This window comes from Misgurnus anguillicaudatus, chromosome 24 (assembly GCF_027580225.2).
Source record: "Misgurnus anguillicaudatus chromosome 24, ASM2758022v2, whole genome shotgun sequence".
Lineage (NCBI taxonomy): Eukaryota > Metazoa > Chordata > Actinopteri > Cypriniformes > Cobitidae > Misgurnus > Misgurnus anguillicaudatus.
Genome location: NC_073360.2, coordinates 15,104,588 through 15,124,719, shown reverse-complemented (window position 1 = coordinate 15,124,719; position 20,132 = coordinate 15,104,588). Strand labels below are relative to the sequence as shown.

At 37.9% G+C, this 20,132-nt stretch overlaps 2 protein-coding genes across 2 annotated transcripts; one reads left to right on the top strand and one right to left on the bottom strand.

The window, feature by feature from the left end:
• Window positions 1–341: 341 nt before the first annotated feature.
• slc5a2 (solute carrier family 5 member 2) lies at window positions 342–8,671 on the top strand. Its single transcript, XM_055196076.2, has 15 exons — window positions 342–514; window positions 598–669; window positions 816–920; window positions 1,236–1,295; window positions 1,397–1,501; window positions 1,596–1,701; window positions 3,984–4,064; window positions 4,967–5,175; window positions 5,257–5,392; window positions 5,472–5,579; window positions 5,872–6,022; window positions 6,548–6,716; window positions 7,906–8,121; window positions 8,193–8,328; window positions 8,443–8,671. The coding sequence occupies exons 1-15, from the start codon at window positions 377–379 to the stop codon at window positions 8,655–8,657; spliced, it is 2,007 nt and encodes a 668-aa protein (XP_055052051.2). The 5' UTR covers window positions 342–376; the 3' UTR covers window positions 8,658–8,671.
• Window positions 8,672–10,901: 2,230 nt separating this feature from the next.
• Window positions 10,902–18,060, bottom strand: fbxo46 (F-box protein 46). The gene is made up of 2 exons (XM_055196075.2): window positions 17,653–18,060; window positions 10,902–13,923 (listed from the first exon to the last, which is right to left on the bottom strand). Exon 2 carries the CDS (start codon window positions 13,805–13,807, stop codon window positions 11,801–11,803), a length of 2,007 nt encoding a protein of 668 aa, XP_055052050.2. The 5' UTR covers window positions 13,808–13,923; window positions 17,653–18,060; the 3' UTR covers window positions 10,902–11,800.
• Window positions 18,061–20,132: the final 2,072 nt, after the last annotated feature.

Sequence of the window (20,132 nt, the reverse complement as noted above, 5' to 3'; positions counted from 1 at the left end):
CAGTGTACATATAAGTGTTTAAAATGTATATACAAATGTATACATATCTGTACCTAATGGTACATATTAAGATCTTTTTAAAGGGTACTCGCAGTGAAAGCTGGGGTACATATTTTGACATTTTTTTGTAACAGTGCAATATACGGCGAATTCTTATATCTTCATGTTCACTTGATTTAAGGAAATTTGCCAAAGACGAATGTTGGATTTTTTTTTATTAACAGTTAATGCTCAAACTGTTTAAGTATTTATTAAAAGACTTGTTAATTATTATTGTTAGTAATTGTCCTTCATCAGCCTTTTTGTCAAGTGGGCAAAGATCATGGATTTTAAACCAAAACCCCTGTATGAAGAAAATTAGCTTCAGTTACATCGCATGAATGAAAACACCATTGTGTGGGTCTGCACTAAAAAAATGGAAAACGCTACAAAGACACATGCCACCATTAACAATCCTGCTGACATCAGTGTGATCATCTGCTATTTTGTGGTGGTTATTGCAGTGGGAATTTGGGTTAGTAAAAACTTTATATATAAATTTATATTTTTCTTTATTGTGGCGGGTTTAATGAATCAAATTTTGTACCCATATCTTAGTCTACGTTTAGGACAAACCGTGGTACGGTGGGGGGATACTTTCTTGCAGGTCGGACGATGATGTGGTGGCCTGTAAGTATTCACTTTTGTATTTTTTAGCGAACCCTGGACTGGTCCTATCGGCTCCTACTTAAAAACAAAATACTGCTAAAACATCTACTGATTTTATCGTTTTTTTTTCAGCATTTGTATTTATTTTGTTCGCACTGCATACACAGGTGGGAACGTCTCTTTTTGCGAGCAACATTGGCAGTGGCCATTTTGTTGGTCTTGCAGGTACAGCAGCAGCTAGTGGAATAGCTGTCGGTGGTTTTGAATGGAATGTAAGCAGGACGGTGTTCATACATAGAAATCCTATATTCTATACTTTTTCATATGTGACCCTGTCTGTGATATCCAGGCTAAACTCACATGAGATTTGAAGCATCAAAGTTTGATTTCAATCTATGACATGACCTTACTCAGTCAATATTAAAGATATCAATGTTATATTTTCACACAATGTTCTTCATTTTATGTAGGAGATTATTTTAAACAGTAAATTATAAAACAATTACTTGAGCCTGGTTTTGACAGATTGGGTCACATTTGTTGTTGAGATTGTGATTTCAGTCATTTATTATTGTGATTATTTGCAGGCGTTATTTATCGTTTTGTTGTTGGGATGGGTGTTCGTCCCTGTTTATTTAACAGCAGGGGTATGTTTATTTTTTTAACTGTGATGTTCATTTCAAAAATTAATTGAAGGTGTTTGTAAAGCAGATTATTTTATATCATTTCTCTTTTATTTTTCTGAAAGGTGATTACAATGCCACAGTACCTCAAAAAAAGATTTGGAGGGAGTAGAATCAGTTTGTACCTCTCTGTAATTTCACTTTTCCTGTACATCTTTACAAAGATTTCTGTAAGTATAAATATATACAGATGACATAAATCATATTACAGAAGAAAGGGTGGTGATATAAATGTCCTGCGTATCTTCTCTTTAATGAACATAGGTGGATATGTTTTCAGGAGCAGTTTTTATACAACAGGCTCTTGGGTGGAATATCTATGTTGCCGTCATTGCCTTGCTCTGCATAACAGCACTCTATACTGTAACAGGTAAAAAAAATTATCTCTAAAGAAGAACTATGGTAGCCAACATTTAAAGTGGATCAAACCCTTTAACACAAGTTGTCTTAAAATTTTTAACAAAACCCGTTCTTGTCTACTTTGAGGAACTTTTTTGATCGACTTCAAATGCTGACTAGTATAATTTGTTTACAATGGTTTTCTATTGAGACTTATTAAAACAGCAAACACTGTAAAATTCCTTGTTGCACTTACATTTTTAAGTTGAATCAACTTGAAATTACAATTAATTTAAACTTTCTTAACTCATTACCCACCTTTTGTAAAAAAAAGTTGCCCGTCAGCATTTTTTTTGTGATTTTCAAAATGCCTTCCAGGAAAATGTTCTTCTATAAATATATATATACACACAAATATATCAAATGAAAGAACAGACCCTCTGCTTTCAAACAAACAAAATGGGGAAAAAACATTTAATTCGATCTTCATTTGTTCTCTTTTTATAAACTCTTAAATATGAGTTCCAAATTTTGAGCAAAAAGCTAAAATAATTGTATTTTTGTGAAGGAATTTTGTTAGCAATCAGATTCAGAACATACACAATTAAATTAATTTAATTAGTTTTTGCTTCAGTTTTTTATAAACTGAGTAAGAGCGCCATCAAGTGAATAATAGCGGAATTACAGATTACCGTAAAAACTCATCAGGTAAGCGTCATTGGCAGGGAAATGTTTTCTCTTAATTGACGAGATTACTCTTCAATGGCAGGGAAAGAGTTAACTAGTGAGGAGTTGCTATAAATGAGGATAAATAAAGTTGAAATATTTTAACTTTTTACACACTCACCTAAAGGATTATTAGGAACACCTGTTCAATTGTCATTAATGCAATTATCTAATCAACCAATCACATGGCAGTTGCTTCAATGCATTTAGGGGTGTGGTCCTGGTCAAGACAATCTCCTGAACTCCAAACTGAATGTCAGAATGGTAAAGAAAGGTGATTTGAGCAATTTTGAGGATGGCATGGTTGTTGCTGCCAAACAGTCCGGTCTGAATATTTCACAGTCTGCTCAGTTACTGGGATTTTCACACACAACCATTTCTAGGGTTCACAAAGAATGGTGTGAAAAGGGAAAAACATCCAGTATGCGGCAGTCCTGTGGGCAAAAATGCCTGGTTGATGCTCGAGGTCAGAGGAGAATGAGCCGACTGATTCAAGCTGATAGAAGAGCAACTTTGACTGAAATAACCACTCGTTACAACCGAGGTATGCAGCAAAGCATTTGTGAAGCCACAACATGCACAACCTTGAGGCGGATGGGCGACAACGGCAGAAGACCCCACCGGGTACCACTCATCTCCACTACAAATAGGAAAAAGAGGCTACAATTTGCACAAGCTCACCAAAATTGGACAGTTGAAGGCTGGAAAAATGTTGCCTGGTCTGACGAATCTCGATTTGTGTTGAGACATTCAGATGGTAGAGTCAGAATTTGGCGTAAACAGAATAAGAACATGGATCCATCATTCCTTGTTACCACTGTGCAGCCTGGTGGTGGTGTAATGGTATGAGGGATATTTTCTTGGCACACTTTAGGCCCCTTAGTTCCAATTGGGCATCATTTAAATGCCACGGCCTACCTGAGCATTGTTTCTGCCCATGTCCATCTCTTTATGACCACCATGTACCCATCCTCTGATGGCTACTTCCAGCAGGATAATGCATCATGTCACAAAGCTCGAAACATTTCAAATTGGTTTTTGAACATGACAATGAGTTCACTGTACTAAAATGCCCCCCACAGTCACCAGATCTCAACCCAATAGAGCATCTTTGGGATGTGGTGAAACGGGAGCTTCATGTCCTGGATGCGCATCCCACAAATCTCCATCAACTGCAAGATGCTATCCTATCAATATGGGCCAACATTTCTAAAGAATGCTTTCAGCACCTTGTTGAATCAATGCCACGTAGAATTAAGGCAATTCTGAAGGCGAAAGGAGGTCAAACAAAGCATTAGTATGGTGTTCCTAATAATCCTTTAGGTGAGTGTATAATATAAATATAATTTTTTAGAATTTATAGCAACTCCTTACTACTCAAGAATATAGGAAAGAACTGTAAATTTAAGTTGATTAAACTTACAAATTTAAGTGCAACAAGGATTTTTTTACAGGGTAAGATTTGGATCAGTGGCCATATTAATAGTACATTATTTACCAATACTGTGCCACAATTTGTGACGACTCTGCATCTTAGTTTCTTAACATCGGCAAAATGATAATCTTTGACCTGTAATGTCTCTGTAGGAGGGTTGGCAGCACTCATGTATACAGATACTGTCCAGACCTTTGTTATCATTGCTGGAGCATTCGTCCTCATGGGATTCTGTAAGTGTTTCTTACTTGACAGGTCAAAATATTTGAATATGTGAAGAGTTCAGATGCAAAACCCTCTAAGGGCGCACTCATATCATGCGTAACCAAACCTTTCCCCTCCCTACTCCCCCAGAAGCACGCACTCATACTGTACTTTGACTGATCCAAGCCCGGACACACTTTTGTCATTAGGATGTGATTGTTTTAAAGAAAACAGGAAGTAAAGCTCTCTGTTAACACTGGAACCCATTGTGATGCGTTTTTTATTCTGAGTTGTTTGGTGCACAATGACACACAGCCCTCTCAAATCATCAATAAAATTGCTTAGTTGATAAGTCACGTGTACAACTCAGACATTCACGTAACCCTGCTGGGCACATTAGAAGGTTTTTACGAAGGCAGATGAACGGGAGTGGTCACGCAATTGACGTCACTCCTTTTGAACCGCGCCCGAGCACATCTTTACAAGCCGGCCAGGGCGCGATTAACCAAAACTTTGCAACATCGTTCATCCAATTTTATCTTCCATGCACTTTTAGAACTTCTAGGACATGGTGTTTAACAGATTCTGTCAACAAACCAAAATTTCTGAATGGCCTGAGGCCAGGATTAAGCGGATCTGAAATATTTGATAAACGTAAAGCACGTCCATAGAGCATTCAGTTAATATCATTATCCCATTTTTGACGGTGGTGGCGTCTAGTGGCATTTGGATGTGAGCTCTTCATATCATTACTATAGCTTAAATTACATGGCAAAAATGTAGTAGCAAAAATCTTTTAAAAAATGTGTCACATATTTAAGTATTTAGTTCATGTATTATCGCATAAATTAGGAAAATGGCACAAAAACATAAGGATGTTTAATTTTCCACCTGGATCCAGAAAGCATTAATTGTCAAAATTTGTTTACAGCCTTCTATGAAGTTGGAGGTTACAATGCTTTACTAGAGAAGTATAGCTTAGCGCTACCATCTCAGACGTCAAACCTCTCTGAACAGTGTTATACTCCACGTGAGGATGCCTTTCATCTGCTTAGGGATCCCACGACTGGGGATCTGCCATGGCCTGGTGTGGTATTTGGCATTGCGATTATTGGTAGCTGGTATTGGTGTTCTGATCAGGTGAGACTTATAAAAGATTGTAAGTATATAACCCCTTACAATTTTTGCTTACCCTTACACATTAAACCTTTTGTTCTGTAGGTAATTGTACAGCGCTGTCTGGCTGCCCGCAGTCTGACCCACGTAAAGGCTGGATGTATTTTGTGTGGGTACCTGAAACTGCTCCCTATGTTTCTTATGGTGTTTCCAGGCATGATCAGCAGAGTGCTTTACCCTGGTATGTATTTAAATAGTTTATACATGTATCGATAGTGAGTTTTACTTTATAATCTTTAAAAATGAATTAAATTTGACAGATGAGGTGGGCTGTGTGGTACCAGAGATCTGTGAGAAAGTCTGTGGTACAGGGGTTGGTTGCTCCAACATTGCCTACCCCAAACTTGTGGTTTCTGTTATGCCATCAGGTAAATAACAAACATTTACATCTACGCATTTGAAAAAACACGTTTCTCCTTACCGTTCATTACAAAGTACACATTTTATCAGTATGTGTGTTCCCTGGGGATCAATCCAATGATCTTTGTGCCAGTAACACAATGCTACCCATTGAGCTTAAGTATATTTTTATAGTACATTCATATGACATCATCACCTTTACAAACTCATCTAAATAAGATTAAGAGTAAGCCGATCGGCTCATAAGGCAAGTTTAACGCTTCTTTCTGCTCCACGCTGATCTAATCCATAACTAACCAGGTCTCAGAGGTTTGATGCTGGCTGTAATGTTAGCCGCTCTCATGAGTTCCCTAGCATCTATCTTCAACAGCAGCAGCACCTTGTTTACCATGGACATTTGGACTCGGATCCGACCTCAAGCTAAAGATCAAGAACTTATGGTTGTTGGAAGGTTTGTTCAAACTGATGTTTCATTTCCAAATGTCTGTAAAAAGTAACTGTAAATACTTTCTATAAATGAAGAGTTTCGCTGCAAAACGAGATAACCACCGTTTTGTTAATTGTTCAGAAATCACGTTTTTTTGGTTGTGCATTCCAATTAATTTCAATGCAACTGCAGTTGGTTTGTTTTGATTTAAACCTTCATAACTTAAAAAATACAGCTAAGGAGCACCATAAAACAAAATAATAACATGATAACATAATAATAAACATGTTTTGACAAAAATGTTAAAAAATGGATTCATCTCGTTTTGCAACGAAACTCTTCAAATGCACTGTGTCAGGTCAAACTGTTTATCAAAGTGTGAAAAATTGCAGTTTCATAATAAGGATGGAAATGTAACTCTTCTGGTCACTTTAATACAATAATGATTAATTTAGTCTGAAAACAGCCCCTTAAAGTTTCACGTAATTTTAAAGTGCTCAATCTTGGTTGTATTAGTGTTTTGAACACACATATTGACTTGTTTAACAGGGTGTGGATTCTCTGCATTGTCGGCATTAGCATTTGCTGGATCCCAGTGGTCCAGGCAGCCCAGAGCGGTCAACTGTTTGACTATATTCAGTCAGTGACTAGTTACTTAGCTCCACCTATCGCAGCAGTCTTCTTCCTTGCTATTTTTGCGAAGAGGGTTAATGAGTCAGTAAGTAATAATCTGCTTTGTACCTATTCATCCTTTTTTTAAAGGGATACTTCATTCAAATATCAAAATTTCCCAAAGATTTACTAATCTACAAGCAATCTGACATATATATATATATTCATCATCTTTCAGACAAACACATTTGGAGTTATTTTAGTAAATCTCCTTGCTTCACTAAGCTTTAAAATGGTAGAAAACAGGGATAAACTTCTGACTTTAAACCCCAGAAAAGTGCATTCATCCTTCACAGAAGTAATCCACACAGGTCCAATGGGTTAATAAAGGTCTTCTGTGGGTAATCCATGCGATTTTGTATGAAAATCATCCTGTATAAAAGTTTAAACTTTATAAACTGTAATAACAGCTTTCGGTAACTGCGCTATCCTTGACTCGATTTACAAGAGTTTTAGTGTAGTAAGCGTTGGTTGCCATGGAAGGTAGTTATTATAGTTGGATGCACTTTTTGGGCTTGAAAGGGGCACTACACTTTTAAAAAAAAAATCTACTTATTTTCCAGCTCCCTTAGAGTTAAACACTTGACTTTTACTGTTTTGGAATCCATTCAGCTGATCTTCGGGTCTGGCGCTACCACTTTTAGCTTAGCACAATCCATTGAATCTGATGAGACCATTAGCATCACGCTCAAAAATAACCAAAGTGTTTGGATATTTTTCCTATTTAAAACGTGACTCTTCTGTAGTTACATTGTGTACTAAGACCGACAGAAAATTAAAATTTGTGATTTTTTAGGCAGATATGGCTAGGAACTATACTCTCATTCTGGCGTAATAATCAGGGACTTTGCTGCTGTAACATGGCTGCAGCAGGCGTAGTGATATTACGCCCCTGCCATTGAAAGTTACTAAAGTGACTATTTTCCGTGTAATATCAGTGTAATATCATTGCGCCTCCTGCAGCCATGTTACTGCAGCAATGTCCCTGATTATTATGCCAGAATGGTAGTTCATAGCCATATCTGCCTAAAAAAATCACAACTTTAAATTTTCTGTCGGTCTTAGTACACGATGTAACTACAGAAGAGTTAAGTTTTAAATAGGAAAAATATCCAAATTCTTTTGCTGGTTATGCTTAAGGGTAAGTAAATCATGGGGTTGATATGTGGCTGGAGTATCGCTTAAACAACCATTTTTACCAAAATAAAATGTAATTCTCACTTTTCATTTCTTAGGGGGCTTTCTGGGGCCTGATGGGAGGACTGGCTATGGGTCTGTGCCGCATGGTACCCGAGTTTGCATTTGGTTCTGGAAGTTGTCTGAAGCCCACCAACTGCCCAAAAATCATATGTGGAGTCCATTACCTTTATTTTGCTATTTTGCTCTTCTTCTGCACTGCTTTTCTGGTGCTAATAATAAGCTTCTTCAGTCCACCTATAGAAGACAAACATGTAAGTTCTTTGAAAACACATTAAGAAGCTTTTACTTCATCAATTACATTCACCTTATTCCCTCTGTGAAGCTCCATCGGCTCGTGTTTAGCTTACGGCACTCTAAAGAAGAAAGAATCGATCTTGACAGGGAAGAGCAAGAACGGGGAAGAAATGCTCGAAGAGCAGCAGATGTTAAGATAAAGGCCATAACCGACGAAGAACAAAGTAAGATGTCATGCTCCAGCATCATAGTTTACTTCACATTTGTACACATAAGGTGTGGATGTTATTTTCAAACTAAATAATCACTGATATTTATTTGTATGCTCTCTGTCATAGTTGAACCTAGTGAGCGTTCTATAATGAGGAAAATTATTGGCTGGTTTTGTGGCATAAATGACACTCAAGCCCCAGAACCCACAGAAGAGGAAGTGACTGAAGCATCGAAACAATTGCCTGACATAACTGAAGCTCCACTGTGGAAGAATTTGGTCAATGCTAATGCTCTTATAATGATGACGGTAGCTGTTTATTTTTGGGGTTTCTATGCCTAAAATTTTCAGATCTTATAGACCCCTTCAAGGTTTGTAAACATTGAATGACTATCGGGTGCGCGCGCAGCACGGGGTCGAACTGTTCATACCATTTAGGCTTTATAATTTAATCTAACAGTGCTGAAAAATGATGACTTACCTCAAATGAAGTGAGCACTACAAACACAAGCCTCTTTGATCTTTGCATTGTCCCAGTCTGCACGTTAATTGCTTGCAGACGCAGATGTTGTATTTTTTTGTTTTTGAGATTCTGCATGACTCGCGAAAACTTAACGGAAGACCTGGTGCGATTTTCACAGCCCATGACGTAAGTAGGCATTTTTGACGATACCGAATAATACGCAACTGAATCTGCTGTAATGACTTTTCTGACCCCGACATGCGCAGTGGGAACAGCCTGTGGCGTAAACCGTGAAGGGGTCTATAGAATCAGTTAATAAAATCCAATGACTACAATGTCCCTAATATTGTTGACACTGTTGAACAGAATTAAAGTCTGTGCAAAGTCAATTCTTTTTATCATCATTCAAATTTAGCTGGGTGGTTATAACACATTTTTCTGTAGTGTGACAAACAATATTTTTTGATACACTTGCAGACCAAATCCATACTGATGAGTTTCATGCACAATGCATTTAAGTAAAACAATCATATACCCACTTAAAAATAAATGTCCCTAAAGGTTCCGTATCGTTCCTTAACCTCCAGAGGTTTGTCTTTTTTTAGATTTCTTCCGATTGGGGTTAGGAAGAACCAATAAATAAAATAACCATATATTTTTCTTTGAACATGTGTAATTGTCCATGTTTGTGTACAACAGGTTCCAATTACACAGAATTAAGTATTATGGTGCAAACAAAAAATAAAATGTGTCTTGGGAGGTTAAAGAACCTTTGACATCCACAGAACCTAGCTGTTTCCCGGACCGGGTTTATCCTAATCCCAAACTAAAATGCATGTTTGAGGTGCCTTAATTTAAAAACACCTTTACATATCTTAACATATCAGTAATGTTGTTTTGTCTTAAGATGCACACCAGTAATGTTTTTTGTAAGGTTTGCTTGTAAAACTTAAAATGTCCTAATAACTATGGCCTAGTCTTGGATTAATCTAACCCTGTCCAGGAAACTGCCCTAAAGGGTTCTAAACAGCCCTAAAGTTTTTACAGACTATAAAAATGTAAGCAAGGTTCTTTGGGGAACCAAAAAAAATGGTTCTCCTTTAATGGCATTAATGAGTGCATTTACATGCACAAAATAAGCAGGTTTCTATAAGATAATTTTTAATAGTTATCTGTTGTAACTGGGACAGTACCTTTTCAAAAAGGTACACCTTTGTACCCAAAGAGTGCATATTAGTACTTTACAGGTACATATTGCAGGGCTCCAGACTGCCACCAAATTGTGGCATTTTGCCACCAAAATTTGAGAGTGTGCCACTGAATTTTACATCGTCGCATATGTCCGACCAGAATATTTGACCTTTTTTTGGCGATGTGACACTGAATTTGAAACAGCACATTGTACTTTCAGCATCTATCATCAAAGTATTTATTAGAAATACAGTGGAAATTAGTAGAAATATGATTATTTGTTTAGCATGTTGATTTACGGTGTGTGCCCCTAAATTTTCTGGTTGCACCCCTTAAATTTTCAGTCTGGGGCCACTGTGCTCCTAGTGAAAAAAGTTAGTCTGGAGCCCTGTATTGGCAGTTCAAATATACATATTTGTACCTAAATGGTACATATTAGGACCTTTTTTTAAGGGTACTGCCCCAGTGACAGCTTTGTACCTTTATTTTTGACAGTGTATTCAGAAAACTGTATTTAGATTTGGAGATATGTCAGGTTTCTCCCAGGCAGTGGTAGCATCACAACCTATGGTACGCCTAGTCATTCAAGAAACCAGTAGGATGTCTATGCGTTTACGTGACCTTACGTTATCAATTTATTTATTTATTTTTAACCCCTGGTTTCACAGACAAGGCTTAAGCCTGGTCCTAGACTAAAACACCAGTTTGAGCCGTATCAACTAATAATAACTTGCCCTAACAGATCTTAACATAAGCCAGTGCCATTGATTTGTCTCAAGATACACACCATTAACGTCTTTTTCTAAGGCATGTTTATTAAAGATGATTAAACACCTTATTTTAACTAAGGGCTTGTGCTGGCTTTAGCTTAGCCTTGTATGTGAAACCAGGCCTAAGAGTGTCATTTCTAAAAATAAGTAACAGCACAGATGCCAGTTTTAAATAACTTTTATTCACTTTAGAGGCAAAGATTCCCAATAGCAGATTGACAGTGAAACCTATAACGGTCTCCCAAAACCAGAGGCATCAGCATCCATGTTTTTGTTTGTAATATTTCACAGACTGGTGGAATGAGCAGAACGAACAGGGTTAAGGCTAGAATCAGGTGTCGAGTTGTCCTGCTCATTTTTGTTGTTCTTTCAGCCACATGAAGCTAATAACTGCTTTGGCAAAAGCTGCCCTTGCCAACACGCACACAGACAGCCTGGCAGGCAAAGAGATAGGTAAAAGAAAAGGTTTGGTCAAGAAATAAAAATTTGATTTCATAAATCTTTTTGAGGGAAATAAAAACTGAAGATAACCAAAAGATATACAATTCAATCATGTCCACACACAAAACAAAACAATCTAACAAGCAATCAAACTGTTGAAAACAAAGTGACATCAGGTAGTGGTAAAGTGACATCATTTTGCACGCTTTTGACCAAAGAGACAGCAAATTAAACTTGACAACAACCCCTGAAGTTGTATATACTCTGTTCTGTGTCTAGCCTGCAGTTTCTTTGCAAAGTTGGGGTCAGCTTCAGAGCTGGTCTTAGAAGATTGCCAAGCTATAAGATCTTCTCACCAATCCAAGTTCATGTAAAGATTTGTCCCATGCAGCAAACTACCTCATTTAACCAGCATTGGCTTTCATATTTGAGAACACTGGTCTGCAACTGACAGGACTGAGAATTAAGTATGGTGCACTGATAAGAACCGATACTGACAATGATAGCAAGGTTAACAAGCTAAGATAGGAGAGGCAAGCTCAACCATAAATAGTACAGTGGCATGAGGTTTCAGTAGCGTGAGAACAGGGGGAGAAATGAGAGTTCCCTGATTCAGCCCTTTACCTCCCATCGTCTCTTTTGGTGCGGGCATGAACCAACTCACATGGCTGTACCCAGTTGTTATCATGAAGCCCAACTCGACAACCAGGTGTGTCTTTATCTGTGCGCCGGCAACACATCCAGTAGGAGCGTCCATAAGGCAAGTCGTGGTGGTAAGGTTTAGGGTGCCAGCGGCAAAGCGACACATCTCCCCGCTCATACTGCCGCTTGCACTGCTTGCAGGGATCATCGCGATAGAGGGGGTCCTGGTTCCACCGAGAGTCCGTGGCACGTACGCCGTAGGTTTCGATCAGGGCCTTAAAGTCATGGCAGGTGCATTTGAGGGCTGCAAGCGCATGGGTAGGCAGGTAGCTAAAGATATTGACCATGATGTGGTCTGGAAGCGAAAGCATATATTGTCGTGGTTCCAAAAGCCGCTGGATCTGAAAGCGAATCTCGAGGAAGTCATGGGACACATGGCGATAGAGGCGGCACAACGGAGGATCAGAACAATCATCCACAGTAGCCAGTGGGGAGTCTGGCCTTTCTACTGTAGTCCCCACAGGCCCATTGTTGTTTGCACAATCTAAAGACCTCATTCCACTGTTAACCCCTGAACAAGTTTCATCTTCAGTAGCTGGTGACTGTAGGAAGAACAGCTGTCCAGGGGGTGGGTCCTCAGAGGCATCATTTGAATTACCTCCATTAGGCATTGCAAAACATACAGTCTCTTCTTGAACATTCTCTGTGCTGTCTTTCCCATAAAAGACACATTGGTCTACTGCACCAGTTACCACAACCTCAACGTGGAAGCCAGTCACCCTTTCTCTAGCCACTGCGGCCTTCTCTCCTGAGGCAGGTTCTTGGTTAGGGTCTGGTGTTGTCGAGGAAGGCCTATCTGTGATGCTCTCACTGTGTGAATCACCCTTTGCTGAGCCAGCCAGGAGAGTACCTGGATCTCGAGATGAAGGACTTACCAGCTGATAGAGGTCACAAGTGATCTTTTCTTTGCCCCTGGCTCCTGCTTGGCTCCCTCCTACCCCGCAACTCATAAACATGCATTTTGGGTGGCCGACCGGTTCAGATTGGGTGCGAGGGTCCAAACTCGACACTCGAAAAGCAATTCGTACTTCCCCTCGACCGTGGCTTGAAGCACCACCGACAGTATCCCCAGTATGTATGCAATCTCTTGCTGAACCATTAAGTTCAGGCCGCAGAGTAGTATTGTCGAGGTTTTGCTGTCGAGACTCAAAATGTGCTACAGCTTGAGCAACCCGTCTGGATTCTTGCTGCTGCTGCTGATCAAAGTCACTTTGAGAAGCTGGTGCAGATAAATGGGGATCTGAGATGATTACGACAGGTTTCTGATGAACTGTATAAGAACTTGTCTGTCCTTGGGCGACCATACCTTGAAGAGCCAAGGCTGTACGTTGTTCTACAAGGGCCACCATTTCAGCTACAGAAATCAGATCTGTTTCACTAACTCCAACGCCATCCTCTGCCAGGTTGGACTCTGCATTGGGCATATCAACAGCAACATTTTGAGACTTTGCGGGAGGGTCATAGGAGGAACAGCGACGCCGCCGTTTGGCCTTGGTACAATCGGTAGCCCAATTTCCCTTAAATTTCATTGCACTAGGTCTGGGAATCCCACCATCGTTACACTGGTGAGCTACAAAGAAGGCAATTTTCTCCTTGGTGTTGCCTGGTTTGATGACATACCATGTATCAAGGAGTACCCTGCCGTCCTCCATCTGTGAACTGGAAGAGGGTGGTGCAGCAGGGAGTGGTGGAGCCAGCAGGGTAGAAGATGAATCTGGTGGGGTGTTCTCAGTACCAACATCCTCCTCTTGCTCCTCACCGACTCCATGGGCCTCTACGGTTGTTACCCCAGCATCGTCAGCCTTACAATGGGTGGTAGTTGTTCCGCTGTGAATTGTACCATTGCTGTATGGCTTATTCTGGGAGTAGGTGCCAAAAGGGCGTGGGCACCACAGTCGGATGTGGGAGAAGGTGTCACGGTTCATTGTGAGCCCATAGGGAGCATATACCTGCCTCTACGCCAGGCAGCTACTTTTCAATTCACCACTCATTCTCACTGTTCGGGTCTGCAAGTTCCAGTTGAACAGAATGATTACTCCATCTGAGAAGAGAAAAGGAAAAAAGGGGAATACTTAGCGTCATTGCATTCAAAATCTTTGTTCTGTGAGATGCCCCCCCCCCTTGATATGACTGCTAGAACATAAAACACTTTTTAATATTGTGTATTATGCATCTTCAGCAACAAAATCTGTTCATCTTGATATCTATTTGAAACATGATAAAAATTATATTCATATAGTTTCCTTATTTTTGTGGAAAGACTTTTTAAATAACATAGCAAAATTCATCAACTTTTTAACAGTTTTAATTGCATCCTTTCCAATTAGATAACCAGCCAGCTGTAACAATCCACAAAGCTTGTGTACCACTCTGAAAAATGAATGCATTTTATGAAACCTTTTATCAAAAACATCTAAAGCATTAGTACCATCTACTGCTCTTTAACACAAGGGCAAAAGGACAAACAATAAAGGCCTGACAGGCTGCAATTAATCATATTTATGAAATCACTAAATGAAATGTCAATGGATTTTAGTAGTCTAACAAATTTAATGTCTTCTTAATAAGAACAGACATGAGCATGATATGAAAGCTACTAGTGTAGCTGTAATCCTCTCAACACTAAGCCTTCCTTCGGTTAAACATTTTTAAATAAGAAAAAAAGCAGGATTTTGTCTTTTTTAAAAGACTATATCTGGGAGATGCTTTCTACTTGATGATTCTACAGCTAAAAGCAGTGCTGATTTTTTATGCTTTGCGATAACAAAATACCATCTGCACACTGCTCTTTTCTATCCTACTGGTAAATGAGTAACGGCATTTTTTTGTGCGCACAAATGCACGGCCTTGTAAAGTACACTTCATTTGATTCATACGTATACACAAATGTTCAATGCACGTTCATTGCAACAAATTGCAATATATCTTCTGGTCTGCATATGACATTCTGCTGTATGTGCATGTCCAACTTGCACATACTATGATGAAATTTGCTTCATCCACACTGTACACCGAACCTTGCATTTGATTATTTTTTATGATGAAATCAAGTTTAGAATATAATTATAATAAAAGGTTAAAGGGACACTCCACTTTCCAGCTAGAGTTAAACATTTGATTTTTATCGTTTTGGAATCCATTCAGTCGATCTCCAGGTCTGGCACTACCACTTTTAGCATAGCTTAGCACAATCCATTGAATCTGATTAGAACATTAGCATCACGCTCAAAAATAACCAAAGTGTTTGGATATTTTTCCTATTTAAAACTTGACTCTTTTGTAGTAACATCGTGTACTAAGACCGACAGAAAATTAAAAGTTGTGTTTTTTTAGGCAGATATGGCTAGGAACTATACTCTCATTCAGTTTCAATATTTTTCCTATTTAAAACCTAACTTTTCTGTAGTTACATCATGGTACTAAGACTGACGTAAACTTAAAAGGAACTATACTCTCATTCTGGCATAATAATCAAGGACTTTGCTGTCGAACATGGCTGCAGGAGGCCCAATGATATTACCCAGCAGCCGAAGATAGTCCCCTTAGTATCTTTCAATAGCAGGGGGTTATTTTTGGACACTATGTGATATCATTGCTCCTCCATATTTAAAAAAAAAAAAAAAAAAGAAGTGGAGTGTCCTTTTAAAGACGCCTAGAAAACCTAAAAGATATTTAAAGGCACCCTAATCCCCCCCAAACTAATTCTGGATTTACTATGTTAACTTGAATGCTCTAAAACCTACCATCTTTTATAGTTTATGGTTTATAAATAGAGATTATAATAAAGGCATGCATTATCTAACCATATGCCTGGAGATTTGACACATTGCGATTAAGATCTAGAAGATCTAGAATACACATTTCAACAGCATTTTATAAAATTATGTAGGGAGAGTAATTGATTCATTTATGAAAAGAGTGTGTCTCAAAACATTAATATCCTACTAAATGTCACTGTCCCGCCAGCGGGATGCGTACGTTTACTTCAGTGTTATGCATATGAATTCTTATCTAATCATAACAAACTATATAGCACTTGAAAGCGTCTAAGAGTGTATTTTTCATTTATCCTTAGCATTTTGGGAAAGGAATGACATAGTGAGCCATTTCCTAAAATCCCACAGGTCCACAGGTGAGCACAGGTTGTTATTATATATTTGTAACGCTAATGCCCTATTTTAAACCTAAACTATCTTGACAAACTATATATCATTGGAAAGCTCTGAGAGTGTAGTTTTCAAAACGTTTTGTTCCTTTTTATTACGTAGCAGTAATAATAATACAGTTCATGTAATTTATTAATTTGTGACAAGAGTATGCAGCAAACCGTTGACACCTAGTGACCGTTGTTGGTAAAACCGTAGTTTTTTTGTGATTTTAACATGAAATTTGGATCCCAACTACTTGAGACATATGGCTTCATGTTTACATTATTATTTTGTCAAATACTTACATTTTTATCATTTTATTTATAAATTAACCCCTTAACTGCCACCCCCCTTTTTTTAGTGTGTGAGGGCGTGAAAAGTGGATGTGCATCTTTAAATGAATGTAACTCTGGCATGTTTTGGTCTAGAAGCCTAATCTTGGTCTTGTTTTAATAAATACAAATAATGCAATAACATACTAAGAAGAAATTTAAGAAATTGAATTGGTTTGTTTTAATCTGGAAAATAAATAAATTTGAGCCAAAAACAAAAAGACCAGATTACTACAGACTTGCCTATCAGGACAAACAAACATTAAAATGACTTGCTAAACGAGTCAGTCGACGAACATACAGATATATCATTTTGCTGAATGTAAATTATGCATGGCTCAACAAATTCATTACTCGGATTTTGTTTCTGTTTGCTTTTAATATGATACTACACTCGACGTATTCGACAAAAAAAACTGAAAACGACACCATTAAACAATTAAACAGGACAATAAACACACATTATCAAAGGTTTACCCAGCGCCCGCAACAAAATAAAAGCATAATCGACACTGCTGGTGATTTAATTAAAGCTAGCTAAATAAACTCGCAGTAAATAACTAATTTCATGAATTATTTGATTATTTAGAATTCACGAACACTATAAGCAATAAATGATGTTGTAATTTATGGCATCTGCATCCGTTTTATTCTTGCTCTCTTTTTGGCCTGCTCGTCTTTCTGATCCATGTATACTTACTTACATTTAAGCATTTAGCAGACAATCACAAACACCTCTAAAATGTTTTGCTACTTAAAGTTAAACCAAATCTTTCAATGCAAACACTGAAAAGCACAAATGAATATAAAGTATTGGGGGTCGTTGGACTCGAGGCAGTTAAAAAGCTGACCAAAATGATTAGCGACTAGCAGCCATTGCAAACTAGTAGCCAGCTTTAGTATCTGACAACGAACTAACATTCTTACATTAAAACAATAACATTGATTGTCAACCAATATAATCGGTAGCTATAACTTAGACGGGCAGACTACCAAAAAATAATTTCACTGTGGTGTTAGCTTATATTTATCTGCGTCAAGATGTAATTAGCAAATGTTTAGCATGGCTAGCTAAGCTAAAGTCTCCATGAAGTGTAAAACTCGCACAATTATGCTACATAAAACTGTATAATTAAGTATTGCATACATTACTGTGACGCTGGTGTACCAAACGTGTACATTTTCTATGGCATCAAACGTTTCTATACAGTTATACTTAATGTCTTTAAAAACAATAAATAATTAGCTCGGCTAAAACATTAGCAGGTCAGCTAGAATCATACATCTTACCTTTCATTAAAAAATTCCCCAGTTTCGTTCTGACAGCTTTTACTGTATAACCAGTAGATGGCTATATTGTTGAATTTAAACAAACAATCCTTCAAAATTCTTTGCTTGTCTTTCAAACCATCCGCATTTAAAGCTTATGCCAATGATGGTTGCAGGGCGACTGTTAGCATTTGTCTGCTAACTCGGTAATGAAGAAAAATCGCAATATTCGCCCAGCTTTACCAGCAACGAAATATGTTAGCTGTCATCCCAGTAATATGTTGATGAATACTGTGCCACAAAAAACTGCCGTCTCTTCAATTTAACCAGTGTTTCAATACTATTTCACCAAAACAAAAACAGTTGGTAAGTCCACAAAAAAAATTGAGGAAGGCCATTTTGTTGACAAGCAGCTGCAAGACGCTAGTAGCCAATGAAAAGACAAAGTTGATGGCATGCCCATATATGGATGTTTAGACACCTCCTCTATCTCCATACACCCAGAATGGGAAACATTTTTCTGCATCATCACCAGAGAGCCTTTCACTTTCACCACTTTTCACATAAATGTGAAGCTTGTAAAGAAAGCATTTATAGAGAGGCAGTCAGCTTTTATTAGCCCATGCATGCCAAGAATGAACTGATAAAGAAAGAAAATATTTAATAATATATTTTATGTACTTTTATGTAAGCTGTGTACATATTAAAATATGTAATGTGTATTGTACTACCTAATTTTTTTTTAATATATCCATTAATACTGTTTTTAAGATGAATACATAAAAATGTAATAAATATATTTTTAAAATTAATAATAATTTATCTTGTTTTTACACTCTCACACCTAAGCCCTTTTCCCACAGACATTCCGGAAAACACACTGATGATGTATTCCGGGATTTGCCCTGGGATTGTTTGATTTTGGTTTATTCACACTGCCAGTGATTTTCTGGAATCTGTGCATACGTTCGTTTACACACATCTCGAAAAGATCCTGTAAAGACACGTGACGTGACATTAGGGATTGGCATGTAATGCAATTGTAATCGTGCACTTGGTGGAAAATTTCCTGCAGTGTCTTAAGTTTAAGCAGCTTATGATCTGCAATTTCTCTCCCGAGGAACCTCGCTTGTGCATTTCTCTGATTTGATCATAAACTAGAGCATCAATTATTTTTCCATTAAGCTTGCGAATGATCTCAGCTTGTGGATGGTAAGGAGCTCCCTGATCTCTGCTTCATTCCAAGTTGCAGACATTTCTTCCTAGTAAACTTTTTCTGCATTTAGAGATTCAAAGTGTTGCACGATAATTGTCATTGCAACGACACGTGTCATGGCTACTACAACACACCTCTTACGGCATTATTCCTGCCTTTTGTTCACACAAGACACATTACGGAACTGATCCCAGCAATGTTACTAGAGTCCCATTCCAGGATCAATCCCAGGATTATTTCCGGGATGTGAATTCTGGGAGCACTGCTCTGTGTGAAAGGGGTATAAGCTGACTAGCCATATACTGGCTGCAAATAATTGAGTAAATTAATAATTATTTTACGTATGAGTAACACTTTACAACTTTTAAAACATATTATTTAAAATTGTTACATAATAAATTGAGTTAACATTTAAATATATTCAGTATGCAATAAAACGTTGATTCGTATATTGATAATGTATTTACTATTGATCTGCTTTACTTTTTTATATGTGAAAATTCTTAAAGCTGTGTTTTATCTTAAACCATAAACATGTATTAAAGGGACACTCAACTTTTTCATTTTCCTGCTCCCCTAGAGTTGAACATTTGATTTTTACCATTTTGAAATCCATTTAGCCGATCTCCGGGTCTGGCGGTACCACTTTTAGCATAACTTAGCATAATTCATTGAATCTGATTAGACCATTAGCATCACGCTCAAGAAACCCCAAAGAGTTTTGATATTTTTCATATTTAGAACTTGACTCTTCTGTAGTTACATCGTGTACTAAGAAAAAGTTGCGATTTTCTAGGCCGATATGGCTAGGAACTATACTTTTATTCTGGCATAATAATCAAGGACTTTGCTGCTGTAACATGGCTGCAGGAGGCGCAATGATATTAGCCTACGTAGTGCCCAAAAATAGTCCCCTGCTATTGAAAGATACCAAGTGGACTATTTTCGGCTGCTGTGTAATATCATTATTACGCCAAAATGAGAGCATAGTTCCTAGCCATTTTTGCTTATAAAATAAAAAACTTTGAATTTTCTGTCGGTCTTAGTACACAATGTAACTACAGAGAGTCAAGTTTTAAATAGGAAAAATATTGAAACTCTTTGCTTACTTTTGAGTGCGATGCTAATGGTCTAATCAGATTCAATGGATTGTGCTAAGCTATATGCTAAAAGTGGGAGCGCCAGACCTGGAGATCGACTGAATGGATTCCAAAACGATAAGAATCAAATGTTTAACTCTAGGGGAGCTGGAAAATGAGCATATTTTCAAAAAAGTGGAGTGTCA